We start from the raw sequence: 26,939 nt of genomic DNA on the forward strand, positions 1-26,939 counted from the left end.
TCGTCGTCGTCGTCGTTGTCTTCGTCAGCGTTACATAGGTACACTAGATTAAGAAAGGAGTCGAGTCCTGGTTTGGACTTGTTGCGGATCAAACGCCGTCCACTTTTCTTTTGTCCTCCCTCCTTCGCTTTGTGACGTGGGCAAGGGTGTGTGTGTGTGTGTGCCAGTGTGGATGGGTGTAGGTATGTACCTTGGTGCCCTCCCCTGTAGGTAGGCCACGTAGTGTACAACAGGGCTAGCAACTGCCACCTGTCGCAGCAAGGTACCTATATCAAAGTCGGTCTGCATACGCTACTGGCTGATGGATGCTCTAGTGCCCTACTGCGTATGCTATGCATACTTTGGGTGGAGGCTGAGAGAAGTATCCTCTCCGATAAAGCAGCTAGAAGCGCACCCAAAACGTCCGGACTACACACCGGCAACAGATCTTGGCCCACTGCTCTGGAACGCAGCCGAATTGGCGTGTTTTTCTTCCTACTATGTGCATTTTTCACTTCCCATATTAGAGAACCAGCAAGTGGGGGAATCAAAGGCGAAGAAGGACCGGAGGACACACCACACATGAATAGGGGAACTTGGCATACCTAGGTAGATATGTCGTTTTCCCACCCGTTGCCCATCCATGCCAAATCAATTATGCTTAACCCCCACCCAAAGCTCTCCGTGGGTAATCAATCTGTCATGCTACCCGGATTCCGATGATTGTGCTTGGCAGCGCAGGGCCCTTTGAGCCAATTGACTCGGAGAAAGAGGGTAAGAAAAAAGTCGAGGCGGCCTGGTAGACGCGGGTCGTCTGCTCAGGTATGCACTGTCAAGCACACTCTACGCGGCATCAAACTCAAGCAGGTGTGTAAGGCGGCCGGCAGAGAAGGTTGGGACAGATGGGGTATCATTATTTGTGGAAGATAGAACAAATACAGCGGTGCAGTAGGTAATGCAAAACTGCTTTTGGTGTAGCTTAGGTGGCTACGGAGTTGTTTCCAGTTTGGAGATGCCCCGGTTGGAAACACCATGCAGCTCCTGGAGTAAGGCCTGCCAGAGTCGTACCTGCCCCTCTTCATGTTCCCTGAAGTCGAGCTGAAACGCCGCCGTACGCTGCGGTCTAGCAAATCCCAAACGGCCCCAAACCCTCGCCATCCCAGCATATTAGCAGACGACCCACTTCGTCATGACACATGACTTTTGGATCGCAGTCCGTCCAATGTCGTTTTCGCTCGTCTTCCACTGCAGGGAATACTGATCCCTTATCGCCTCATCATGTTGCTGCTGCTTCCAGATTCTCCATCCATCGTGACATCTGAAGACCTGCACGGAGTATCCGTAGTGCCGTTCAACACAATGGCCTGCCAGCCCTTGGCCCCTTGCCTTGATGGACGCTCATCAGCAATCGCCTTTGCCACCCCCTGTCGGCCGTCTCATCTTGTCACTTCCCCCGGCGTGCCATCCTATCAGCCGACACCTGGCCACGTCTTTCCCCCATTGGCCGAGGAGTCGATGTGTATGTTGCTCTCGGGGGTGTCGTCTTCGCTGTCGAGCGTGCTTTTCGATGTCACTAACCCCTCCGGATCGTAGCTTCTCTGTAACCACGTCAAGGCCTCTCTGGTTGCCCAGCTGTTCCAAGACCCCTGCCTGTTTCAATGAATGAGCTGATTCTTACGCAGCTCTGGCTTCCATTACTGTCCGGATGAATTGCCGCATGTCGTTCCAGTCTTGACCTTCTTCGTGCATGCCTGAGCCAAGTTCCGCTTCGCGATGCTGGCCGCAAACCTTCTGGCCTGTGCTGACCACTTTATCCCACTCGGCAATGGTAAAGGCTCCCTCGCTTTCCGCCAGCAGCAGGTCGTCCTGCGATGTGAAACTCAAAACATGGAGAGATTTTGCATGATCTGCCTCCAGAGGAGACGGGTCAGCGATGATCTTGCTGCCGTCCTCTAGGATGGCCAGCGTGGTGCATGTGGCAATAGCTTTCAAGGGCACGGCGGCCGACAGCAAACTCAAGACGGCACTGTGGAACAGAGCCGGCAGGAGGGTCAAGCTCTTTGCGCAAAGCAGCTAGTCAGCACCTATCTTTGAGAAAAGACCTTACGCAGTAACCGCCAGTTTGGATATCGAGCCTAGCACTTACCGACTGAGCTTGGACAACTTTGCTGTTCGCGTAGTCATTTTGGGGGGTTTCCGTCACCTGAAGTGTGATCTGGATGAGGCATCGAGGAAAGTTCTTGACGGGAATGAGCTGACGGAGGGCGGACTGCAAAATGTTTTCGAGTTGGCGTTCTCCCGTGCCTAAATACTCATCGTGAGCGTGAGCAAGTACTTCCGCAAGTTGCTAATGACCAGGGAGTCTGACCTCCGACCCCTGCAGCAGGTCTTACGACAACATCAACAACCGATTCAAAGGGGTTTTCATCTCGTCTTTGCACTTCCATCGGCCCATTGACGGACGAAACCACGCAATAACCGCCCCTTGAGAAGGTTGCCGAACCATCTGCTCGTGGCAGGTGTGAGATGCGAGCCTGGGGGTTTAAGTTTTGGGCCATGGCGAATAGTGACAATGGGTTCTTGTGGTTCGATCGTGGTCAGATAAACTGAGTCCTGGTCTTTTCCGATGCGTCTGGGCGCCCGGGAAGAATAAATAAATTTGCGCGCTGCCGGAATGGTTGAGTGACTTGATTGCCTCACTTCGGTACCCTCGAGGAAAGAAAAATTGAGATGAAGCTGGTGAAGCAGCGAGTACGTACTTGTTTACTAAGATAGGCGCCCCACCAATGGCAAATGATCCGGAGGTGAGAAGGTACAGGTAAGTAGGCACCTTGGGATGGTGAGGTGGTGGGGCCGAGGCGATTACCTGCGGAGGGGCAGTCCTTGAACAGCTCTATTCGTACAGTTCTAGGCGGCAGATGACGCCGGTGTCTCAAGTGCCGTTCCTCCTTCCGCTGGGGAGCCGTTCAGCTTCCTCTCTAACAACATCCCAATAAACCATCCCCGAATTCACTTCTGCCACAAAAAGGCGGACCATCACCCCTATACAGCATGGCCTCAGTAAATACAACATCGCAAGTTGGTGGATCGTGTTTGCCCTCCCCAAGCAAAACGATCCCCAAGCTCGAACCTCGCCGTCGTCGCCCCGGCCCCTCCAACCCTACGCCTCGCCCCGAGACACCCGCGTTACCTTCGCCGCCCGACCTCCACGATCATACATACAAGGTCCCTTCGAGAAGGATTTTATCCCAGAAAGACCATGAATTATTTCTCTCGTCGCCCACCTACAGCCTTGTTCTTGCTTTTGTCTTCAACCTCTCCGAATCCGTCGAAGATGCACCTCGATCTGCCGTCAAAGACAGCGAAATCAGCACTACACTCCAGGCAATTCTGCGAATACTCGAAGAAGCTGACAATCTTGTCAAGGAGTCGCCACCAGATGATCAAGGCGGCTCGCGCTTTGGAAATAAGGCCTTCCGAGTATTCCTGGATTTGGTAAAGGATAAGGCTACCGTATGGCAGAGTCAGCTGGGCATCAGCACGGCGGCGAACGATGAAGTGGCGGTCTACTTGGAACACTCTTTTGGAAACAGGATGCGAATAGACTACGGTTCTGGACATGAGCTCAACTTTATCATGTGGCTGTTGTGCCTTTACCAGCTTCGAATCATCGTCAAAGATGACTTTCGGCCCCTTGTGCTCAAGGTCTTTGCGCGATATCTGGAACTCATGCGCAACGTACAATTAACGTATTATCTGGAGCCCGCGGGCTCTCATGGAGTCTGGGGTTTGGATGATTACCAATTTCTACCCTTCTTATTTGGCGCTTCGCAACTTCTCCATCACCCCTTTATCACGCCGCTGGCGATCCATCAGGATCTCACGCTTGAGGAGTTCAGCCACGATTTCCTGTATCTCGGCCAGGTCAATTTTGTCAACGATACCAAGACGGTTAAGGGCCTGCGATGGCACAGTCCTATGCTGGACGATATCTCTGCCGCCAAATCCTGGACCAAGGTGGAAGGGGGCATGCGTCGGATGTTTGTTGCGGAGGTTCTGAAAAAACTGCCTGTCATGCAACATTTTCTCTTTGGCTCGCTCGTGCCGGCGGTGGATGGCATGAGCACAGAGCAAGACTTCGGGATGGAGAACGATGAGCATGAGGGGGGAGGGTGTAGGAATTCGCCTGGGAACGTTGGCAAGCACAAGCACCAGCATGTGGGCTGGGGCGATTGCTGTGGCATCAAGGTCCCGAGTAGTGTTGCTGCGGCACAGGAGATGAAGAAAAAGGGAGTTCGCGAGTCTCTTCGTAGGATACCATTTGATTAGACGAAGAACGTCACAAGACGAGCTCCGAAGCACATGGGGCCCAAATATGAATGTTTAATTTTCCTGTCAGGAGCATCCTTGCTTCCTCACTACGGATCCTAATTTTCATGTCAGAGGCCTACACCAATCAACCTCCTCATTATTCTCTATTACTATTACTACTGCCAAGATCGTTGTTGTTGCTCCCTATGTATAGTCACCCTGTTTCGCAGGTAGCAAGATTGTCGGGGTGAAGTCTAACAAGACTGCTCTACCCCAACAGCCCCAGCTCCCGGAGACGAGTCATCCCGGGGAGGTGCGCCCACCTCTCGTCGGATGGAGAGCCGCAATTGAGGTCAAACCATATGTCGGGGTGATCGTTATCGATAGAATCCAAGGCGTAGGCGACGCTGCTACCATAGAGGTCGCATCGCTGGACGTTGAGGCCCCTCTCGGGATAGAAGCGGTAGGCTTTGCAGCCATTAGTGGCGTCCATGACACTCTGCAAGATTGTGCGTCAGTAAGTCTCTCCATTGATTGCAGATGCTTGGGAAAGGGCCAGGAACTAAGGGCACCTACAGCACAGAATTGGTAGCAGCCCTCCAAGGTTACGGGTACACCGGGCGCATTCTCTACGAATCGCGCTAGGAAGTAGTTGCCCACAGGTAATCCGTGAACGCCGCAATGATTATTACCGGGCTTCGGTTTACCGGTCGGCGCGTCTTCCTGGCAAACGGTCTTTGTGGGAATGATGGTCGAGGTTGGGACCGAGGTAAGTGGCGCGATGGTGACGGGGACCATGGAAGTATCGATGACGCAGCTTTCTGTCGGGACTGGGAAGGATGATGAATAAACAGACTTCATTGTCGTCGTATTGTATGTAGAGTATGCGATACTGCTGGTTTTACTGAGGACAGGAGTTACCATGGACGTGGTGGTCGAGTTGACGTGCGAATCACTGGATGTGGCGGTGGTATGAGTGGCAGTAACGTTTGAACCGCTGGTCTCATTGTCGCACGGCGTCTCCTGAGCTGTGCTCGTCGATGCTCTCGTGGGCCACGGCGCAGTTGAGTTCAGCTGCGTATTGAAAGCGGCCGAAGTCGGGTTCAAATGGGTCGTTGTGCTTGGGTCATCACTACAGGGCTCAGTCGTCTGTGAAGGAACAGCGGAGGTAGTGTTGTACCAAACGGCCACGGAGGTGACTGTGCTGGTCGAACCCCCGGTTCCCAAAAACGAGCTTGAGTAGTGATACGGGAGACTGGTTGTATTGTCAGGGCAAGGCGTCTCAGAAACCGTTGTGAACGAGATTGTCGTCGAGGCGTGCGACGAGTTGACAGGCAGCGTATATCCGGTAGAGAGACGAAATGAGCTCGAAGATTCATTCCAAGCAGGCCTCGAGCTTGTGGAGTTTGCAAAGATCTGCGATGACAACGAGGATGGAGGAGTTCCCGTGCTGGTGCTCCTGAAAGACGTCAAGTTACCACCGTACGAAGTTGTTGCCGTAATGTAAAATGTGACGTCGACTGTTGTAGTAGATGTTGTGACGCTCTGAGGACACCCTGGTGCGTGGATGGACGTGATATTATACGGCAGGCTGAAGGCGCTGCTACTGGGTGCGCCCGCCGTCCCAGTGCCGGCCGACGACGTCGCGTTGACGGTACCGTTAAAGTGGGGCCCTGACCGGCCCCGTGCGGCGACCGGATGGGTCCATTCGCCCAATTGCGGATCTGGTTGGAAGTTTCGACCTTGAATGACACGTGCGACGGCCTGATTCTTGTTAGCAACCTGTGACGGGATATATTTTTCTTTGACTTGCCTGTTCCTCGGAGACCTTCGATGCTGCATTCACTCTTCTGGAGTAGAGTAAGATGGCACCCAGGAGTCGGGCGTACCGCATTGCGAAATATGATGAAGCCGCGTGAGCAAGAAATAAAGCCTGGGAAGGAATGTGTTCGAGACCGAAATCTGCGGGTTCAATGATGACGTGGTTGAATAACAGTTGACTGGTGATGTTGCAATGGGAAAAACATCAACCCAGAAGCTGTTACTCGATTTCGGTTTTATACGTTATGACCTCCTCGGCCGGGTCCCTAGGGAGTTGGCGGATATCCTTCGAGACAGCAAGAGCTGCACGGTGACGAGTGATGAAGAATAGAGGGAACACTATGAGTGCTGTCTATTGAGAGTCGCCTCCTAAAATATGGGGAAGGGGAAAAGATAGTATTGTGTAAGGGGGCCGAGGAGCACCGCCCTTGGGGCGACCCACAACTGAGACACCCTCACGTTGGGCAAAGCAAGTGGGTTTATGGCAGCTTGGACGACAGGATGCCCTCAAAAGGGATCAAATTCTCGTGAATGTAATGAATATCATTGATTGACAGACCACCTACGCCCGCCCTCGAACCATTGGGTCGAGCCCCATAGGGAGAGAGAGAAAGAGACAGTGGGGCTAAGCAATCGTAAAGTACAGTACCCAGTTATGATGACAATGTTTTCGTAGTGCCCTTGAAAGGTGAAATGCAGTTTAGGGTATCAGAAGGAGTTCACTGAACGCCGCCATGCCCCTTACCTATCAGATGCCAAATGCAATGCAAGGAAAACCGACGCTCTGCACAAGTGAGTGTCGGGAGGTAGTTGTATGCCGTCTCGTGCCCGAGGCGTACCAGTTCATTGCTGGAGACAAGTTCAGCGCCCAGCCACATCTGCTCGGCTGCCTTCTGGAGCTACAGCATAGCTCCAGCACACCTTTTGTTTCTTTCAATCTTCCCAAATCGTTTCCAGGTCGAGATCTTGCCGTCGTTCAGCACCGCAAACACTCCACCTTTTCCGCTTGTCCCGTGACCCAAAGCCCAACGTTCTGCCCCGCGAAGGTAGGTCCAGGCTGCTTTTACCCTTATTTTCTCCAGTATCGCCACCCTCGGCAGCCTCAGCAGCAGCCTTGAGCTGAGCGATCCTCTCTGCTTCCATAGCAGCTTCCTCGGCATCAGGTGAGTCTGGTATGGTCTCGAGACTAGAGATGCTTGGGCTTCTCGACCTCGTCGAAGTTGGGGTGGAGGGAACCGATGAAGACGGGAACGACGGGAACGAAGCGGAAACACCATAGCCGTGAGAGAAGGAATCGTATCCTCTGAAAGACGGCGAGGCGGTTGCAGATGTAGGCGTAGTGGGCATCGGAAGCGATCCAGCGCTAGAATGGCCGGGATGTCGTAATGGCGAAGACGGACGACGGTGTCGGGGAAGGATCATGGAGGGCGTTGTTCCCATCGAGCTTGGGGAACTGTTGCGCTCAGTAAGCTTGCGATCCGGCTCCAAGACTGAGGTGCGAATGGGCGAGGTGGGAAACGCCTCGTCGACAGGCTTCCGCGGGGTTCGAACGCGGTTGGGTGACCCGGACGGGCTGGAGGGGCGAAGTTGAGGAGAGAACAGGATATGACCAGCGGCATTGACGCCGGGCATTGACTGTGTGCGAGATATTGGGGGAGCCAAGCTTGCTGCAGACCTCGATCTCGTGTGATGACCAGAGAGGGGCGAGGTCGTACGGGGCCGATAGGGTAGAGGGGTAAAAGTCCAAGACGGGGCAGTCGGAGAAGTGGGACTTGGATCTGTTTGGCGGCGCAGAGTGGGAGGTTTTCGCAGAGGTTCGGGCTCGGCAACGGCAGAAGGGAGGAGGGCCGGGTTCTGTATGCGGAGCGAGTGAAGAGGCGAGGATCGGAACTCCTCCATTCTCTCGGTCTCGGGAACGGGTTCCATGGTGAACGACGGAGGGCCCGAGATGTCAGGTGGGCGAGGGCGACATTAGCTGCAGGAAATGTGGGAGAGGGCGCGGCAAAACAATAAGGCTCGTCGCGTGTTTGCACGATCTGTTCTAGGGCGGCTGGACAATTGAGAAGGCGAAAATACGGTTGCAGGTGTCAGCGACAGATCGTGATTGCGTAGTGTCGGTTTGGTGTTTGGTCTCGTGGTCGTTCGACAAGGGAGGAAACTAAGTGGGTTTCGAAGGGAAGGTGTTGAAGATTGTCGAGGGATCTCGTTTTCAGGAGGGTCGAGGAGGTAGAAGAAAGTCGAGGGTATTGGTATCGGCAGAGGAGACCTTAGTGGCAGCAGGGGCGAACAAACAAACACAACGGGCAGCAGACACAAGGCGAGGGGGCGGGAGAACGGGCGGCAATATGGAGGATAAAGGGCAGTGGTGTTAAAACCGAGTCACACATTCCGCGTTGTAGATGAAAAGAGGTCCCGACCGGCTGACGAAGGGGTCTTTGGGTCTTTGGGTCTTTGGGTCTTGTGCTAGAGAACAGAAGGGACGAGAATGGGGTGTGCACATAATATCTTGGGCTGGAGGAGGAGGAGGAGGAGGAGGAGGAGAGGCGCAGACGATGGAGAGGGGATGGTGCGATGGGCAGGTTGATGAGACTGGGGCAGCGGTGGGCAACGGAGGTGGAGGACGGGAGATGGCAGGCAAAGCGGGAAGGCAATGCACTGTACAGGCCGGTAGGAGCAACAGAGTGGGTAAGTACCTGAGCCGGGCTAGGCTGACCTCGGTACCTTGGGGTGGTACGGCTACTGTACACTGAAGCAAGGTATCGTCTGTCGAGCGGATAGTGGATAGGTACATGGTGCCGAGGCGAAGAAAGGGGGGTAGGGTGTTGTTTTAGGGGACTTTGAGGGGGAAAGGGATCAACAGCCTAGGATTATTGGTCAAGGGCGCTAGCGCTTTGGGCCGTCCGCAACAACACGGCCCAGCGGTCTGCACGAGGAATGCTCGTTTTATTCTTGTCTGCCCCCAGTTGGGTCGGTAGGTACATAGGTAGAGAGCCTTTCTGCCTGGACATCTGTCTACTTCTCTTTCCTCCCCCCTGAAGCGGATACGATTGTTGCTTGGTAAGAAATCAATCTATTTGGTGTCGCTTAGCCAATGCAACTGTTGTGGAAGAGAATAAAAAAGCTCCAATGGACCTAGGAAGGGGTTGCTGAGGATGCAGGAAATTAGACTCGATATCCAATAAGACAACCGGCAAAAGGGGACGCGACTGCATCGTATCCATCAACCAACTCGAGGCTGATCAGTGCATCAATGCATCAACATCTCATTGCTTGCTTGGTGGATCTCGGCCACTTATTTGACCAAGCATTTGGGTGGGATTGCAAGGACGCTTTCAGCTCTCGTTCTCTGCCAGAATACCATCATCCTAGACCCGGTCCTTCCAAGCGTCCGCTACGGCGAACCACCAGCTTGCTCCTGCAGGGGCGGCGGCTTGCATTGGTTTATCGGATGCTTGTGCTGATTGTCCTGCATCGCGCGCATGCACAAGTCTGTCTTACCCCACTGCAGACGCATGTGCACTACGATGCGTGATACAGCGTCTCTTGTGGTACGACAAGGGAAAACAAGAGACAACAAGAGGCAGTGGTGACAGGAAAGCATGACCAACCCAGTAGCCCCCCAGCCACCGCCCCCCCGGTGCCCCAGCCAGTATTATGAGGGCTTAGCGTTGGACCACCTGATCGACGTTGAGGGGAGGCAATCTTAACGATACTCGCCCTATACGTACACTAGCAACAAGCCATTGGATTTTGCATGCTTCGAGGTGCGGCGGCCACACCGCTTAGGTAGGCCCCGTACGGTGCAGGCTCGGGGCCCAAGAAACAAAAGAAACAAGATGCATATATAATGCATATCCGTACATGGATATAGGTACACTTCTCACTCCACTGCTTCTTGTAGGTATTCTGTCTGCATTGGCCAAAAGTCGCCCTGCCCGATCCCCGGAATTTATCACATCCCAGAAGAGCCCAGTACGTACTGTGTACTTTAGTTAAGTAGGTGCTTTCTTGTAGGTACAAAAAGCAAAGCAGGCACCTTAGGCAGGTACCGGATATCTGGGCCGGCGAACGCTTCACTTGCGCATTCTGTCACCAGCTATCATCCCATCTGGCATTAGATCACTCGTCCTTATTTGTTCTCTTGCCGGTCCTTGATCTTGGTATTCGTCCTCTTGACTCATCGACCGCTCGCCCCAGACCCTGGAGATAAGGACCATCCACCGCCTTGCTTGCGCAAAACACCTTGGTTCACACCTCATATTTTCCGACGATGCTAAGGCTCCTCCTCACTTGGGTACCCAGGTACCTAGGCTAGGTACGGATATTCAAGGTACGAAACGTTTTCTTCCGCAACACAACGCAACAACAATAACAACAAACAACAATAACCATGACGTTCGGACTTTCTGCAGTCCCGCTCCAGTATGCTCTGCATTACACAGCTTGACAGCTCAAAGTACCCACTCTTCCTTCTACACCTTATTTTCACCGGCCCTGTCCGGCAGATGTGTGCTGTCACAATGATAATGATCTGTGTCTTTGCCTCATGCTTCTACTTTCTAGGCTGAACTGCTTGGCCCAGGGGCCCGCCCCATTCATGGCTAGCCGGTTCTGCCGTCGCCGTAGCAATCCGGGGCTATGTGAAGCGAGCAAGTTTGCTGTTTGCGGCCGGTCCAAACCAAGACCCTTCATTCCGTTAGATGGGAGTTGCGACAGCACGGAAACACCCTTGGCCTTGTGAACCCTGGGAAGCCCGCCTCCTTTCATTCGTGTTTCCTTGCAGCCGCTGCAGCAGAGCTTCGGCTTTCAGCCGCGTCCATTTCTCGCGCATCCACAGACATTCCCGGCATGCTTACCTGCCTTCCTGCCGCCTTGCTGGTTTTCCATGCGGGTTTCTGACCGCTTGTTGCAACTCGTCCCGATAAACCTGACCCAGCCGTATCTGATCTGTCTCGTCCTGTCTTCTTGCCGTCGGATGTCCCATTGCCTTTGGCAGCTGCGTACGGATACACCGCTCGGACTTCACTTCTGCCAACCGAGACTCCAATACCAACGACCCCACACGATCATTGTGCCATGACCCGTCTCCAGGCCCGGAAGGAGGTTCTGCTACGGGGAGTTATCGTTTTCTTATTTTTGACCGCAGCTACTCGCTATTACTCAGCCAGAGTCATTATGACTGGTTGGTTCCTTTCTACTTGTCTAGTGATCAACATGGCACCCAAGTGGCTTCTAGAGGCACCCTTGTTACTATATTCTAGTATCTAACCGCACCCTTACGTATCAACACCCATGAGTAATAGTCATGACAAGGGTGCCGTTCTACTGCATCGTTTAAACGAAGCGACGAACAATTTGTGGCTGCTTTTGAGCTCAACAAACTCCGTTGTGTCCCCGAATGCCGGCCCAAACAGTCAAATCGCATCGAGCGATATTTGGCGGCCTAACACTTTCTCGTTCGGTATGCATGCCACCGTGGATCCGACCTTCCAGTCTTTCCATCGATAAGAGCTGGCCGCAGTGGCATTGCATGGTTCGATTTTCATAAGATATTGAACATGTATCGGCGCGCAAAGGCGTTAGTGCCCATGTGCAGCCAGATGTCAACCTCAGGGTTCAACGGACGAAGGTCACACAGATTGATCGCCAGCGTCTTGGGCCACCCGAGGTCCGGAACACCTGTGGCAGCTCTGAAAGGCAGCAGCATGGGGCTTGTTCCGGGTGTTTCCTGCTCAGTAGTTCTGTTGCTGTACAATATGACACATCTACAGCCCTTGCCTAGGTGTGCTGGCATGGAGACAAAACACCAACATCATGCTATGGTATTCAGGCTACATCGCAACTTCCTACTCTCTTATTCGTCTATGTGGTAAAATCCCTGGTGGTACAAAAGCTCGGCGATGCTTACCAGCACAGCAGGGTGTATGTCGCTGGTTCCGCAAAATACAAGGCAGCTTTTACAGGAGCATCCGCCTGGGGTCCTCGATGTACTCCTTAACCTTGACCAAGAACTGAACAGCCTCCCTTCCATCGAGAAGACGGTGGTCGTAGGTGAGGGCCAAGTACATCATGGGGCGAATCTCGATCTTGCCATTGACTGCAACGGGACGCTCTTTAACGGCGTGCAGTCCGAGCACAGCAGTCTGGGGGAGGTTGATGATAGGAGTTCCCATGAGGGAACCAAATACACCACCATTGCTGATAGTGAAGGTGCCGCCGGCCATATCCTCGATGGTAAGTTTGTTGTCGCGGGCCTGTTGTTGGATCACTGTTACTTCGGTACCTTGGCTCATGGATATACAAAGGAGCTCACCTTCTTGCCCATGTCTGCGATGGCCTTCTCAATACCCAGCATGTCCAGCGACTCTGTGTTACGAACAACAGGCGTGACAAGACCCTTCTCAGTGGCCACAGCCACGCTGATATCGACATAATCACGGTACACAATAGTGTCGCCGCCATTGGGGCCCTCGATAGACGCGTTCACGGCGGGGATGTCGCGCATAGCCAAAACACAGGCACGAGAGAAGGCGCTCATAAATCCGAGCTTGACGCCCGTCTTCTTGAGCACTTCATCGCGGTAGAGCTTCCGGAACTCAATGAGAGAAGACATATCAACCTCGTTAAATGTGGTGAGGGATGCAGCAGTATTCTGCGATTGCTTGAGTCGTTCGGCGATTCGTAGGCGCATGCGGTTCATTTTCACCTAGAAACACAAGTTAATTCCGCCGCTCGCAAGGATAAGGTATGAGGGCTATCATGGTAGAAGCATACGCGGCGCTCTTCACGACTGCCAAAACCTGGCGCGGCGGCTGCTGCTGTGTCCTTGGAAACGGGGGCAGCCTGCGACGTCTCCTTGGATGGGGGGGACGGCTTGCTGGTAGATGTATCTTTTTGAGGCTCCTCCTGCTTGGGCTCGGGTTTCGACTCCGTCTTGGGTGGCTCTGGCTTGGACTCCGAAGATTCAGACTTGGGCTTCTCTGCGGCCTCCTTCTTGTCACCAGTGTCCTTGGTCTCACTGGACCTTTCACCCCCAAGCTCCATTTTGACAATGTCCTGGCCAACAGTGACAGTGTCCTCCTCATTGACCAGGAACTCCTTGATGGTACCGGCCTCGGGAGCGTTGACAGCGACATCGATCTAGAGAAGAAAAGGGGGTCAGCAAATGCTTCACGATAATTGCGACTGCACGAATGGGTAAAGATACCTTGTCAGTCTCGATAGTTGCGATTTCCTCATCCTGCTCGACAAAGTCGCCAACCTGCTTGGTCCACTGCTTCAAGGTACCCTCGGATATGGACTCGGCCATTTGCGGCACCTTAACGATCTTGTCGGCATAGCTGCGGACGTGCTGCATCATCTGTGGCAGCTGCAGCGGAAGCTGGCGGGGCTGATACCGGCGCAGTGGCACCGAGCGCGCGGTCGCGACAAGTCTTCTCGAGAGCATCGTGACGGAGGGCTGAGAAATCGCGAGTATGGGATAGAGGGGAGGTCGAGATGAGAAAGAAAACGGATGGCCTATGATGTGTAACCAGGGGCGCGCGCGTGGTTCGTGCTTTTTTTTTTCTTCCTTCCTCAGGTTGTACAAGACACGAAGGGATAGAAAACGGGACGAGGATGAAGAACGGGGGATTTAGGACCGCGGCAATAGAGCTTGGGGCTCTGGTAGGGTGGAACAGGTCCCATTGAGTATTGGGCATGACACTTATATGTACTGTGTTTTTCCGGCTGTGTTAAGAGTATTGTTGTGTACCTACATAGTATGCGACCTTAGGGGGGCCACCTCAGATACGTACTTAGTCTGCACAAGTCCACAGGGTGGTGTGATTCAGAGAAACAGCCCTGGAAATCGAGGCCAATTGCAGTGGAACTCAACGAGTGCAGTTCGTTTCTTGGGTTGAATAAACTCGGTTTAGTAGCCCGAATACTGGCCATGGGGTTCGCCATCAAATACCTCTGTCGACTCTTGTCGCAACCATCAATTTACTGAAGGTGAACTATAAGACCGAAGAACAAATCGAGAAGAGGATTGGATTCGTCAGCGAATTCTATGCTTCAGTTACTATTGCTATGCAGAACTTGTCTCGTCTGAATCATTCTGCCAATTGACAGTGTTGTAGAACTTGATAGCTAGTTGTCTGATCACCTGTCCGAAAGCTCTTGAGCTACGGAGTACCTACCAGGCATATACACTTACTTGTACCGGTGGTAATGATAACCCAGTTCATCCGCAGCCGGTGGACTTTATGTTGACTTCGTATTTGGACGCACCTTTTGGCCCTTCGAGGCTCCGGTTAGCAAGCAAAGCCAAAGGGTGCCGTGTGGTGTGTTTCTCTCCTCTACCGCCAATGACTTCTTTGATAGATAGTTCTGGCGGCTGCCGCCGACAAGTTACCGTAGAGGCTTTGGTACAAGAATGGAGGGTTGCATATTTGTCTAGGACTGATCACGTAGGGCGCCATCAAAGGTTTTGGAAGAAGCTTTCGCAAAGAGAACCGGAGGTCGAGTAACGCCATCTTATCTGTTTGCCGCCAGCTTACAGGGTAGGCATGAACCTTCATGAAGTAGTTCTGGCGACATATATTTATGGCCCATCGCCCTCTGCAACGGAGCTACCAGGCTCGATGTCACATCCATGCTATCCAAGCGATTATTTTCTCTTTTTGGTCGGGTCGTCACCATCTACATCATGCGGAGGCTTTCATGGTTGGCTCTGTTTTGCAGGAATTTCGCGCGCTAGCTTGGAAGACATTTATTGTTGCCGTCGCTAGGCATTTTGTTGTACTCATCGTCAAGGCATACTTGATTCTGGTTACTATGGTGCTCATACAGTGTTCGGTACTTAGACGACGAATGGGGTCTCCTAACCGAGGCTCACCAACATTCGAGGCATCAGCGGCTGCCACGCTTCCGTCGCTTTCAGAGACTCGCCGCAGACGACTATTTTTTGACACTATCAATGGATTTCATCATTTTAAATACACCATTAGAGCAGACTCAGCCAGAAGAGGAGTCCCGTTCGTGATTCAGCATAATGGCGACCTTGGAGAATTCACTCTTGCCCCTACAGGTAGCTGTGGAAATGCAGTAACGAACTCGAATACCGACTCTGCTAAATTTCTCTTCTCTAGCAGGTCCCAGTAGTTGTGGGACCGAGGCTTTCGTTCTCGTTGGCAAAAGCTGATCGCCAATGTTGATGGCTTTGCCTTCTTCCTCGGCTTCATTCAGCAACTTTTTCATCTCACGGATTTCGATCTGGCAGCTTGAAAATTGGTATCATTCTGGTTACAAGTGAATGCTCTCTTCTCGAAGAGAATAGTCGTCTTGAATAGATACTGGTGGCCCTACGTATCCGTCCTGGCACTAACCATAGCCGTCACTTCTTCCTCTTCTGATATTCTGAAAGGATATACGGCACCCCGTTGCGCTGACATCCAGCCAACGGGGTTAGAAGAGCACCTCTGCGGGTTGCGTACGCCTTGTTCGAATTGGTTTCGTTTCTTTCATCTGTTTGGCTATTGCCTCTCATCTCAGGAGCAAGATGCCCTTTTGGAATGGCGGCGCTAAGCTAATGTTGCCAGTCCTGGCTCTCTATGGCCTAGCAGCCCTTCTCTCAGCTGCATCGTGTCGGTTTTGTACAAGACCGGGCCAAGAGCGTTTCTCGCAACATTTTCCCTGAACAAGCCCATGCTCGCCATTGTTGCTGTTGCATTCGCGGTGAGCACACTCAGTCACTGCCCCCTTTCAGAATGAGCTAGATCGTGGTTGACCAACTCAGGGCCGAACACCTTCATTGACACTGCAGAGACGGATGGTGTGATGACAGCCACAACCTTTGGACTGAACATATTCTTTCCCATCGGCAACGGATATCTCTGCGAAGAGGACGCAAGGAGTGTCTCTGCACAGAGGCACACCCACCAGGGCGTTTAGTTGAACGATTGATTGCTAAATATTCGAATTTTGCGCCAATTACGATGCCCTGGACTTTTGAACACCAAAGAGTATCTGGTTTTCTTCGCAAAGATCAAGGGCGTCGACAATGTTCAGCGGAATGTTGACATAATCATGGCAAAGTTGGGCCTGTCACCGTTTGCCAAGTGGCCAGCCGCTCTCGGGTGGGCACAAGCAAAAGTTGATTCTGCCATTGCACTGATTTGTATGCTCTGACCCTTTTCTGAGGTCCCAGAAACAGCACTTGGTGATCAATCTTAGGCGCACCTCCAGTCCTTGTATTGAACGAGCCGACGTGAGCCATGGACGCCGTAGCCAAGCGAGCGTTCTGAAAGATCATCCGCCAAATCTCCCCAAATCGCTTATTGCTGCTCATCTTAAGCTTCGCATAGCCTCTCTTTCTCATCTCTACATACTGATGTCAGATGCAGACGCATAGCATGGAAGAGGCAGACACGGTCGCTCACAGAGCCGCTGTCATGTCACGACGAATTCTTGCTATCGGCAACACACGAACACTGCGTCTGAGATACAACAATCTCTATTACGTTTGAAGACTTCCCAAACAGCACTGTTGTTCACAGTCGCGGAGATGACTTCCGTCAGGTCTTGGGTGCATGAGAGGGTGGCCAAATCAGGATCACTTTTCCGGGGTCCGGGACCCTGGGAAAATACGGGACTGAAGATGATCAGAACTAGAATGAAGATGGCGTCAACACGATTGTCGATTCGATTCATATGTTGGAAACAGCGAAGGGGGCACCGTAGCAATGAGTACTACTCCATCGACGGCGTCACCCTGGAAAGGGTGTTTCTTAATGTGATGAACAGAGTAAATGTGGATGAAGAGGAGAAACCTAAAGCGCGGTGGTAGAAGTTCTAGGAGCAGTTTGTCGGCGGCTCAGTTGAACACGATGAGCTAGCTTAAGCGATCTGGATCAGAAACACAGAACACCGTTACGCCACTTCCAATCCTTTAACATTTTACATAGCTTATAGAGGCTATTATACATGATAGGGGGTATGGGTTTAGAACACGATCTCAGCGATGTTGGAAGGTATTATTGGATGTCTCGACTGGCTAAGGGGCTTCGCTAGACTGGGCAAATGCATTTTCCTTCTCGGCAGGCGCAAAATCATCAAGGGCAACATGAGAAGACAAGCCATCTTTGAGTTAATCGTCAGCCTTATCAGCATCTTCAGCCTTAGGTGCCTCCATGTCATTCTTGCCGGCAGCAGCCTTGCGTTTCTCCAAGTTCTCCCGAAGACTCAAAAACGTCTTTCTTGTGCGGGTCTTGAGTGCATCGAGACGCTGGCACTTTCTGCAGTTGGCATCAACGCGGACACGGTTCATCGAATGAATCTGGCGCTCGGCGCACGCATTCTTGTCTTTCGTAGTGCCAGCGAGGAAGTCCTGCTGATCTTTGCAGTCAGAAACCTTCTTACCGATCTCGCTGTGGTTGCACTTGTAAACGGTTCCGCGATAGAAGCACATGGTTCCGGATGAATAACTTTGTAAACGTAGGGGTGAGCGAGTCTGTCCAGTTGGTTTTGTTGCTGAGTACTCGGCGAGTATGATATGAATTCCGAGGTCTGGTTGACGGCTGTGGATGTTTATATCCTTCGTAATGGCTACTACATGAATGTCTGAACAACATACATGTCCCCCCCTCCTTTCATGGTTTTTCTGGGCAACAATGGAATATTGAAGCATTTAGTGTCTCAACTGCCTTGTTTTAGACACAGGTATAGACAATTGTCGAGTGCCCTTACAGGCCCCAGTTCTGCAAACAAAGAGCCAGACGCAGGATATGTACATCATCGCCAACGGTTGTTAATAAAGTCCTCTTTGGGCAGTATTTGAATATTTTTGGTAGCCCCGATTTTTCAATCAATCCTCGAAGTGAGAAAGCCACTCGTTAACTTCCACAAACGTCGAGGCCCATGCAATACCACTCGAGGGACGGTGTTCATCAACCTGCGGTACCTCGTATCCTACCCTCCGCAGAGTTGTCATCAAGCTTGAGTCCGGCCCCGACGATATTACGACGCCACGGGCCTCCAGCAAACACTCTATGTCCGTTGTAGAGTCGCCAAAGTAGACTAAGGCCTCGGCATTCTTCACTCCCTGACGAGTAGCCAAGGCACGCAAAGCGCGCAGCTTATCCTCGCAAGTCATTAATGTAGTCTCTCGCGACGGTGGCCCAAGCACGTCTGGCCCAGATATACTTCCATCCATCTCGATTTCATTGGCAACAATATCGAAACTGTAGTCCGACAAGACGCCGCTGATGAAGGACCTTGACCAGTTGACAGAAACCACCGAGACGGTCCATCCATTGTCTTTGGCCACGGCCATAAGATCCGCAAACCCATCACGTAGCTTCACGGTCCCTTCCGTTCGTGCGACATCCCCAGCTTTCATAAGGTCTGCTCTTCTGATACCCCGAAATAACCCTGATTGCTCCACACGCTTAACAGATCGCAGATCAACTTCACTCAGGCCCCGCAGATAGGTGAGCTCTTCTCGGAGAGAGAGGCGGTCGTTTGCGACAGGTTTATATGTGGAAACATGGTGTTTGTGATCTTGACTGTAGTCTTTGAGTATCTGCTGCCATGCGGAGGATAGGTCGATGCCGCGTTCATTCTGGAATCGCAAGGCAATCTGTGCCAAGGTACCGATTGTGTCCTTTGTGGTGATTGTTCCATCGAAGTCAAAGACAAGGTTGAGCGTTTTCTGAGGCATGATTGCGATGGTAGGGACCAAATAGAGGCAAAGGGCTCTTCTGGAAGTGTATGCACGCCTGGTGTTGGAATGGATACGTAGTCACATCAACCGTGACATGTCGTATTGTAAGGATGAAGTTGGTGGGTTCCCCACTTTGAAGAGAGGCGATCTTCCAATCACGGAGACAACCGCGATGCTCCAAGACCGGGCGCATGATGTTGAACACTGCAGAAAACACTTCACCAAAAACGTTGCGAAAGCTTTTAACGAGAAAGCGGAATGTGTGATCTATTCGCCTCCCGTCCCGAAGCCTGTACGTCGAGTAGCGGCTAAGTATGTCTTTCGACACGTGGCGTAGCCCAGTGCTCCAAGGGTATCAAAGTCTCCAGGTCCCTGAAAGTAGCAAACCACCCTCGAAAATAGTCGAGCAGTGCCCATCCAAACGCCATGCAACGCCTTTCAGGCTTTGAAGTCCGCAAACCATGTGATAACAGTACAATCATTTATACAACATCCTCCATAGCCACTTCCTCATCGTCGTCTTCGGCGGCGGCTTCTTCTGGGGCGGTCTCGCTGGTTGCGCCGGAAGCCATACTTTTCAGATGCTCTTGTAGAGACCATTCATTGGCGTGGATACCCGATCGGTTGAGCACCGCGATCTTCTCCAGAGTCTGGCGCAAGAAAGCTTCGGGCTGGTCGAACCTGGCCTTGAGAATAGACATTTTCCAGTACTCGTACTTTCTGAAAGCCTCCATAAGACCGTCGAGAAGCTGTTCTTCCGACATACGGGCAGCTCTGTTCTCGGCCTTTTTGGGCTTTGTGGCCTTGGTGGGTGCAGATGTTTTCTGTGCTGCGTTAGCGGTGAAACACAACGCACTGATGATTTGCTACTCACGATAAAGGAGCCGAACTTCTCCACAGCAGCAGCCGAACCATGGTGTATAATACTGTTAGCTGCGCGCTGCTCCATGATCTGAAGCGTGTGCTTCGGCCTCTGGGCCTCGACCTGCTTCCGCTGTAGGATTGCTTGACTCTCGGCGTTATCAACAGGCTTGCAAGCAAGCTCGTACTGAATTCTAGCGGCAATCTTCGTTTTCTCTACGCAAAGTTAGACCTGATTTATGACAGCTGACGTGGTTCGAGCTTACTAGGAATCGCCTTGCGGTAGTAGGGCTGCCAACGACGGCCCTTCTCGAACGGCTTTTTCTCCACTTTGTCTGCCTTGGGCCGCAGAAAACGGGCTGGGATACCAGCGTTGGCCGCGTCGGTTCTCGCCTTGGACTTGGCCTTGAAGCCAGGCAGGTCCTCTTCAGTGAAGACAAAAGTGCTGCGCGCAAGTTCCTTGCCCATCTCCAGATCATATTCCTTGGGCATCAGTTGATGTTCGGCTCGGTCGGAGTTGAGTAGCATTTTGAAGCGGTGCTAGATAAAACAATCAACTGAGCAGCTGTCCAGTCCTTCACAGTCCGTCATACATCATACCTCAACGTTGCCATCTGGGCGCACAACGTCCCACTGTCGCATCGTGCCGACTTCAATCTCAGCGTCATCCGGTAGGCTGTCCCATGCTTCCCACAAGTCCTTTGGCACACGGGCCAAGTATGCTTGGCCAAAGGAGCCCTGGTCGCTATACTGGTCGAAGAACTCGAGATCGCCGGCATCTTCGTACAGGTCGTCGTCGTCAAGGGGAGAGGCCGTCACAGCTTCAGGATCGGGTTTGATGAATGGTTCCGGTTTGATGTACGTGGATTCTGCCATGTTGAAAGTGTGATCTGATGGAGAGGTACTTTTGGCGTTGCGGAACCCGCGATATTCAGTTGAGGTGTGAAGTTGATGGTTATCCGTAATGACGAAGGAATAGTCCAAGTTAAAGTTACCCACTGTAGCACCTAAGGTACCTACCTGGTAGGTGGGTAGATGAAGACTAGCGTAATGTCATGTGACATACTGACACTGGCTTCGCTTTAATCAAAGTAACGAGTTGAGGTAACTGCGGCTTCCAGATTAATACTGTACAATCTTCTTTGTAAAGTGCTTAAGGTACATAAGCATAGAGTAGACTCTATTGAAAAGAATATCCACTGTAAGCTACGTTTGAAGAGGATGTAAAGACCAAGAACTTATAGGCAAGATCGAAGCACAGACTAGTATCCGTACATGCTATCGAATGTGCGTCGATCCCCATTCCGGCCAGGGGTGTGAGCCCAAGCCGGCTCTGGGCAGCCACTCAAAAGGTGCATGCCCCACCACAAACCTGGAACTCCAGCGTCGTGACCTATTTAAAACCACCCGTCCTCCTGCCTTTCCATGTCGCCACGAAGGCTGACAACAGCAACAACAAAAGCCAAGCATCGCATTGGATCGGATTCTCCTTGTCACAGGGCCTTGAGGGCCTACTCGAACTCTTTTTGAAAGCTTTCCCACACCATCTGCGGCGCCAGTCTTCGTCAACAATGAGACTGCGATTCGGACCTTCATCACCCATCCCGAACCCATACGTTAGCACCAAGACTCGAATAACACGAAGCTAGTTTCTTTGTATACAGCTGCAACAGAAATCATGGCTCCTGTCAAATCGCTCGCCGAACTGTGCGTTGCGGTGTGCCAAAGACACATCACTGAACTGAGCAGTGTTGGAAACGGAGACACCCTTCAATACCATCATGTCCGCGACATTCTCATGAGGGTCACGAACCCAGCCCAGCTCCGCGAGATCGAAATCAACTCCCCTCATATCCAAGGCGAAACCTCCGAAATTTGGCTGCGCCTCATTAAAAAGGAGTTTCCAACGGAAAGCCACGATAAGAACTATGCCCCCAAGAACCCGTCGAAATGGTACAAGATATACGAACGATATGCCGAGGAACGCCGTCATGCCCAACAACAGGCCGAGGCTGAGTTGCTTGCGAGGGTCCAAGGCCTGCAACAGAAGAAGGATAACAATGTCAGCAGGATCGTTGATCCAAAGTTTGCGAGGTTCCTCCCAAAGCCACCCAAAACAGGACGGACTTTCGGAACGCGAGGTCGGGGAGGAAAGGAACTCCCCAGCTCCCTCAGCTTCGCGGCCGGAAGCAGGATGAAGACGACCACAGGCGCCAGTGTTATGAAGAAAGCCCGTAGAGAGGCCAAGGAGATTGTTGGCATAAGAAGCAACCTGGCCGTCCCTACAGGTTTGATCAGAGCCCCACGACTGGGCAAGGCTCCGCCTTCGATGGCCGCCGAGCATCGGATCTCAACTCAGCCGGTATTTCGACCCACATCTACCAGCAGCCGCCCTCCCACGCATTCCACATATGTCGCGGCATCCAAGACCACTTATGTTTCTGACTCGTCAGACGATGAGGGTGGCGATCTGTTCGGCGACGAAGGAACGCCCAGGCAGAAGGGCGGCAAGACCGGCAGCTCGGCTGGCCCCATCTCCCCCCTCAACAAGCCTACAGGGTCCAAAGATCGCAATCTCTCCACATCCGCCAGCTCCAGCTCTGGATCTAAACTCTCTCCTCCCTCGTTGAAGCTGCATTCGGCAGGTCTACGACGTGGTGGCGGCATTCTCGGAAATGCACCTCGGGCAAAGAGCAACATTAGAGTCGAAAGACCTCCGCCCAAACCCGAACCAGCCATCAGAATTGCAGAGCCGTCCCGCGCCCACAAAGTACTTGCCCAGAACAATGGCCCGCAGTCGCCACCGTTGCCCGCATTCCTTGACGAAATGCAACCGACTCGCCCGACCTTGAGTAACCAGGAGCTGCCTAGAAAGAGGAAGGCGGTTGACATATTCATGCCCAAGAAAAAAGGCAGACGCTGAGGCATTGAGTGGCCTTGCACATTATTGATTTAGTGGGGGGTTGAATACTCTTTGCGCACTTGTGATATATATTAAGGCGTTGAGAGACACGGATGGTATATGATATTGGAATTCAGGCGTCAGCAGGATTTGGCATATACCCACTTGCTTCAGAATGTACCCCAGCCTACAAGCTGTAGGCATCAACATAGGCCTAAGTTTAGGCATATGCATAACCCAGAGGTTGATTTTGAATATGCTTGGTGGATCGGCTTTTCAAGTAAAATATGAAGTTTCATGCATCATTGAACCACCGACGTTTGCTCCTAGTGGGCGGATGTTCTATCGCCGTGTCTTCCTAGTCACAATTGCTTATGTGTGGACCCCTGTCCAGATCCAGCACCCAAGTGCAAGGCTGTTCCTGTTCGTCACTGCATCTATCAAATTGCCCTTAACCCGTTGACTACAAGGGCCGTTCTTCCCCGAACAAGAGATGGCAGGCATGTCTCATTTCATCAGCAGCCTAGCCACTCCAGTGCCGCGCCAATGTTCTTGGGGCAAGAGAGTCATCGAGACGTTGTTCACCTTGGTCGGTACTCATTTACGGCTAGCCGATTCAGTTGCCACCACGCAGGGCAAGGACCAGATGCAATGTGGCACCGGCCTCGAGGCCATACTCGGATGCGGACTTGTCATCGACCCTATTGCATGAGTGCGCATCGCATCAGTCGGGTGTTCTGCCCACGTTGTCCAACTCGGAAGGACCGCTCGTGTTTAGTGCAGACTTACATTTGCTTGCCGCCATAGATCAACCTCTGCTGAACAGGGGGGATGCCCTCCTTCTCCTCCACCTTTTCCTTGATCTGCGAGACCTATTGTTGGACCGGTCAGACAATGCCTCTGTTCTTGAGCATTCCCTGAAAGAGATCAAGGGAGGGGCTTCAACTCCGCACCTTGTATTCGTTTTCGATATCGAGCTCAATCTCCTTGCCGGTCAACGTTCGCACCCTGTGTTGGTTCCCGCAATCAGTTTTATGCTGTTTCGGAGGAGGGAACCTCTCGCCACTGAGTGGTCGGAGCGCACGCACTTGATCAACATCTTGACGGATCAAAACTTGATTGGGAAAACGTGAAGATGTATTACGAATTCAAAAGCAGATGCAGGAATGTGTGTTCGTGGGTGGCTTCCTTTCGACGTGGTTCGTTCGTTCGTCCAGTTGGAGATGTGAGAGTTGCACGATTCACAGTCGAGCTTGCGAGGCGGGCAATGAGCAGTAGTAAGTCATAGTGGGGGAGGGGCCTTACTAGGTATGTAATATTGTAGTGTCGAACAGGGGGGTAGCCCAGAAATGCCTGGCCCCACGTCGAGCTCTTCCACACATTCATGGTCTGTGCTGCGCAAGCCAACCGAAACGAACTGTTGGCTCAGGTGTCTTATATGCAGAGACGAAGAATAATCTACGGAGTATAGAGGGCAAGTATGTGCCAATCACCATTTTGCAGCTGAATTAGATCTTGCCCTTGCCGGAGCGGCATTCATCGAGTGGATTGTGTTCCTTCTTACACGATTTCTAATATACACTAGCCCTTTCCTCACGCATATGCGAATGAAGGTTGTGTCCGAAGCTCTCAGGCGTTTTCATTATAGTACAAGTCTTCAAAGACCGTAGGAATACAGGGGATTTTTCTTTTTTGCACTCGACAAGTAACCGCCTCATTTCTGGTCGCGATCTTCAAACACGTTCAGGCCCAAGCCCTCAGAGTCGAGCAGCAGTCTGTTCTTGCTGCCAGACTCCTGCATCTGTTGAGCGATGGCACGGGCATTCTCGATCTTCTTCAGTTCGACATATGCTTTGCTCTTCTTGATGGCCTCTCCAATCAGCTCGGCGGAGCGGGCCTCACCCTGGGCCTTGACGACCATAGCCTGCTTCTCCTGGCGGGCCTTGTCGACAACGAAGGCTGCGCGCTGAGCCTCCTGCTGAGCAACCTGCTTCGCCTCGACAGCAGCCGTGAATTCGGGAGAAAATGCAAGGTGCTACATAGCCAAATTAGCACACAGACTTGAAGACGCAAGGAGCGAAAAGACATACTGTCAGAGACACATCGTCCAAGAGGATGTTGAACCGCGCGGCACGCCGGGAAAGGTTCTCGCGGACCAGCTTGGCAACCATCTCTCTCTGGGTGATGAGCTGAGAAGCGTTGAACTGAGCAACGACACTCTTGAGGACCTCATTGACGATGGACGGCAGTACTCTCTCGTCATAGTCGGTACCCAATGTGCGGTAGATCTGGGGTAAGGCCTTGATATCGGGTCTAGAAAGAACACGGCAGGTGATGTTGACCATCTGCAAGTCCTTGGTTCCGGTAAGGGAGGCGACGTTTCTAGGCTTCGCACGAACGTCGTAGGTGACGGGAGTCTCGAACCAGGGGATGACGAAATGAGTTCCTGGAGAGTAGTACCGAGTCAGTCTGTTGTAGCTTCAAAGTCGCGACAACAGCGCTTGCTGTAGGCACTAGAGGGGAGTGCTAGTTATACCTTCGGCATAGATCTCCTTGCTCACACCACTTGTCCTCCGGTACTTGATCGCTCTGTGACCACCATCGACGTTGAACAGCGCATTCTGAGCCAGAAATGCAGCACCTCCAAGAAGAACAACACTCGCCAGTCCCATACCGGCGCCGCGAGGGCCACCGGGCATGCCGCCGCCGCCGCGCTTCTGCTGCTGCTCGGCAACACGCCTAAGGCGTACGTAGGCCTCCTCAATGGGGCTTCTTCCTCCAGACATGATGAAGGCTGGTGGCAGGGTTGTCCGTCGAGGTGACTAAACAGCTCAAGGAAATGGAATGATGAGTCGGGTTGTCGTCGATCGAGTGGGCGTGGGTGCTGCGGCTTTAGACAATGCAGATAATGATGGGTGGAGCGGAGCTTTGTCAGTCTTCAACGTCACGGTCGCCTAGCAGAGCTCGAAAATTGGTGTTGGCCGGTGCTCTCGGCATGAGAGAGAGGAGCCACTGGCAGCCAGCGACATGGCACCTCAGGCAGCCAGCTCCTAGCCTCCTACTGGCCGTCATGAGTTTTTGGTAGCGCACAGACCACGGCTGTATCATCCGCAAAGCTGAGCTGAGCTACTCCGTACACTATGTTTATATAGCTGCCGCCTGGCGATAGCTCTTTCCAGCTGGTCGCCCAAAGACCGGACTGGCACTGAAGCAAGCGAATTCATCTATCAATGCCGGTTCTTGAACGCAGCAGGAAAAATACACCCATGGGCCTTTTGCTACCTCTCTAGATACGATACGACGGGCGTAACGCCGCTGACCGGGCAGGGTCATATCTACTACATTGAGAAGGCGTAGTAACCCTTCTTCTTTCCCAACAGGCTCTCTGTTCTGGTCCCTATCTCCCGTGATTCATGCATGAGAACACCCTGCCGCAGCATGAGCTTGTAGCTCTTGGTACCGAAGAAGGGCTAACTATCTTTGTTGGTTACTCTCCACTACGCTCTGAAGCCGCATGATTTTGTCCAGGCGACTCGGTGTTTTTCTTCCTGTTCTGAGAAAACACCCTCTTTTTTTTTTTTTTTTTTTTTCTCGACGCCCCTTTTCGTTATATAGGTCGTACTGTCAACTCAACCAGCAAATATGTCCTCCACAACACAAACTGCTACTCATAGTAATGGCACGGCTGGTGGTGCTGTAATAATCACAAGCCGGCTCTTCATTCGGCCCTCCACCCTCGCCGACGCCCCGGATATGGCACGGCTAGCCAACAACCTCAAGATAGCAGGGAACATGCGGAACACCTTTCCCTCGCCTTATCTGCTCGAGCATGCCGAATGCTGGCTCAAACTCTGCGTAAAAGATCCGGGCAACAACTTCGCTGTTTGTAGAGCAAAGGACGGGGCTTACGTCGGCAATATGGGCATCATTCGGGGCAACGATGTGCTGCATCGCACCTGGGAGCTCGGCTACTGGATTGGCGAGGAGTACTGGGGACAGGGCTTCGCAAGTGAGGCCTTGATAGCTCTCTGCAGATTCTGCTTCGAGAACAGCCCTGAACTCTTGAGGTTGGAGGCATCCATGTTTAGCACTAACACGGCGAGTCGGAGAGTGCTCGAGAAGGCTGGTTGGACACACGAAGGCACCAAGAGGCAAGCCGTTGAGAAGCAAGGCCGAGTCCTTGATCTGTTGATTTTCTCGATTCTTAGACACGAGAGTCTCTCCTGACCTGCAGCTTTAATTGAAGTGCGTGGCGCGAATGATGGTGAGGTGATGAGGACATCAGAGATAGGGATCAATATTATGTCGGTAGGACTGGAAGGAACTTTAGCGCCAAGAAGACAGCCCCCAGCTACTCTTGGA

At 52.4% G+C, this 26,939-nt stretch overlaps 12 protein-coding genes across 12 annotated transcripts; 3 read left to right on the forward strand and 9 right to left on the reverse strand.

The window, feature by feature from the left end:
- Positions 1-1,653: 1,653 nt before the first annotated feature.
- Positions 1,654-2,537, reverse strand: GLRG_04372 (exosome complex subunit Rrp46; the record flags this gene model as incomplete). Its single annotated transcript, XM_008095057.1, has 3 exons — positions 1,654-2,037; positions 2,126-2,283; positions 2,348-2,537. 3 exons carry the CDS (start codon positions 2,535-2,537, stop codon positions 1,654-1,656), a joined length of 732 nt encoding a protein of 243 aa, XP_008093248.1.
- Positions 2,538-3,030: 493 nt separating this feature from the next.
- GLRG_04373 (phosphotyrosyl phosphate activator protein) lies at positions 3,031-4,308 on the forward strand (the record flags this gene model as incomplete). Its single annotated transcript, XM_008095058.1, has 1 exon — positions 3,031-4,308. The coding sequence occupies one exon, from the start codon at positions 3,031-3,033 to the stop codon at positions 4,306-4,308; it is 1,278 nt and encodes a 425-aa protein (XP_008093249.1).
- Positions 4,309-4,558: 250 nt separating this feature from the next.
- GLRG_04374 (uncharacterized protein) lies at positions 4,559-6,184 on the reverse strand (the record flags this gene model as incomplete). The annotated part of the gene is made up of 3 exons (XM_008095059.1): positions 4,559-4,789; positions 4,867-6,054; positions 6,137-6,184. The coding sequence occupies 3 exons, from the start codon at positions 6,182-6,184 to the stop codon at positions 4,559-4,561; spliced, it is 1,467 nt and encodes a 488-aa protein (XP_008093250.1).
- Positions 6,185-7,044: 860 nt separating this feature from the next.
- On the reverse strand, positions 7,045-8,037 carry GLRG_04375 (uncharacterized protein; the record flags this gene model as incomplete). The annotated part of the gene is made up of 1 exon (XM_008095060.1): positions 7,045-8,037. The coding sequence occupies one exon, from the start codon at positions 8,035-8,037 to the stop codon at positions 7,045-7,047; it is 993 nt and encodes a 330-aa protein (XP_008093251.1).
- Positions 8,038-12,068: 4,031 nt separating this feature from the next.
- GLRG_04376 (2-oxoacid dehydrogenase acyltransferase) lies at positions 12,069-13,558 on the reverse strand (the record flags this gene model as incomplete). Its single annotated transcript, XM_008095061.1, has 4 exons — positions 12,069-12,365; positions 12,425-12,817; positions 12,886-13,251; positions 13,319-13,558. The coding sequence occupies 4 exons, from the start codon at positions 13,556-13,558 to the stop codon at positions 12,069-12,071; spliced, it is 1,296 nt and encodes a 431-aa protein (XP_008093252.1).
- Positions 13,559-17,239: 3,681 nt separating this feature from the next.
- On the reverse strand, positions 17,240-17,560 carry GLRG_04377 (uncharacterized protein; the record flags this gene model as incomplete). Its single annotated transcript, XM_008095062.1, has 1 exon — positions 17,240-17,560. The coding sequence occupies one exon, from the start codon at positions 17,558-17,560 to the stop codon at positions 17,240-17,242; it is 321 nt and encodes a 106-aa protein (XP_008093253.1).
- A 396-nt stretch (positions 17,561-17,956) lies between these two features.
- GLRG_04378 (uncharacterized protein) lies at positions 17,957-18,811 on the reverse strand (the record flags this gene model as incomplete). The annotated part of the gene is made up of 1 exon (XM_008095063.1): positions 17,957-18,811. One exon carries the CDS (start codon positions 18,809-18,811, stop codon positions 17,957-17,959), a length of 855 nt encoding a protein of 284 aa, XP_008093254.1.
- A 485-nt stretch (positions 18,812-19,296) lies between these two features.
- Positions 19,297-20,551, reverse strand: GLRG_04379 (transcription initiation factor IIF; the record flags this gene model as incomplete). The annotated part of the gene is made up of 4 exons (XM_008095064.1): positions 19,297-19,638; positions 19,689-19,891; positions 19,942-20,215; positions 20,276-20,551. 4 exons carry the CDS (start codon positions 20,549-20,551, stop codon positions 19,297-19,299), a joined length of 1,095 nt encoding a protein of 364 aa, XP_008093255.1.
- Positions 20,552-21,353: 802 nt separating this feature from the next.
- GLRG_04380 (RNA polymerase II transcription factor SIII subunit A) lies at positions 21,354-22,598 on the forward strand (the record flags this gene model as incomplete). Its single annotated transcript, XM_008095065.1, has 1 exon — positions 21,354-22,598. One exon carries the CDS (start codon positions 21,354-21,356, stop codon positions 22,596-22,598), a length of 1,245 nt encoding a protein of 414 aa, XP_008093256.1.
- A 595-nt stretch (positions 22,599-23,193) lies between these two features.
- GLRG_04381 (ubiquitin family protein) lies at positions 23,194-23,676 on the reverse strand (the record flags this gene model as incomplete). Its single annotated transcript, XM_008095066.1, has 4 exons — positions 23,194-23,278; positions 23,367-23,449; positions 23,531-23,585; positions 23,666-23,676. The coding sequence occupies 4 exons, from the start codon at positions 23,674-23,676 to the stop codon at positions 23,194-23,196; spliced, it is 234 nt and encodes a 77-aa protein (XP_008093257.1).
- Positions 23,677-24,291: 615 nt separating this feature from the next.
- On the reverse strand, positions 24,292-25,363 carry GLRG_04382 (SPFH domain/Band 7 family protein; the record flags this gene model as incomplete). The annotated part of the gene is made up of 3 exons (XM_008095067.1): positions 24,292-24,612; positions 24,668-25,023; positions 25,114-25,363. 3 exons carry the CDS (start codon positions 25,361-25,363, stop codon positions 24,292-24,294), a joined length of 927 nt encoding a protein of 308 aa, XP_008093258.1.
- An 856-nt stretch (positions 25,364-26,219) lies between these two features.
- GLRG_04383 (acetyltransferase) lies at positions 26,220-26,804 on the forward strand (the record flags this gene model as incomplete). The annotated part of the gene is made up of 1 exon (XM_008095068.1): positions 26,220-26,804. The coding sequence occupies one exon, from the start codon at positions 26,220-26,222 to the stop codon at positions 26,802-26,804; it is 585 nt and encodes a 194-aa protein (XP_008093259.1).
- Positions 26,805-26,939: the final 135 nt, after the last annotated feature.

The sequence above is a fragment of the Colletotrichum graminicola genome (assembly GCF_000149035.1).
Source record: "Colletotrichum graminicola M1.001 genomic scaffold supercont1.14, whole genome shotgun sequence".
Lineage (NCBI taxonomy): Eukaryota > Fungi > Ascomycota > Sordariomycetes > Glomerellales > Glomerellaceae > Colletotrichum > Colletotrichum graminicola.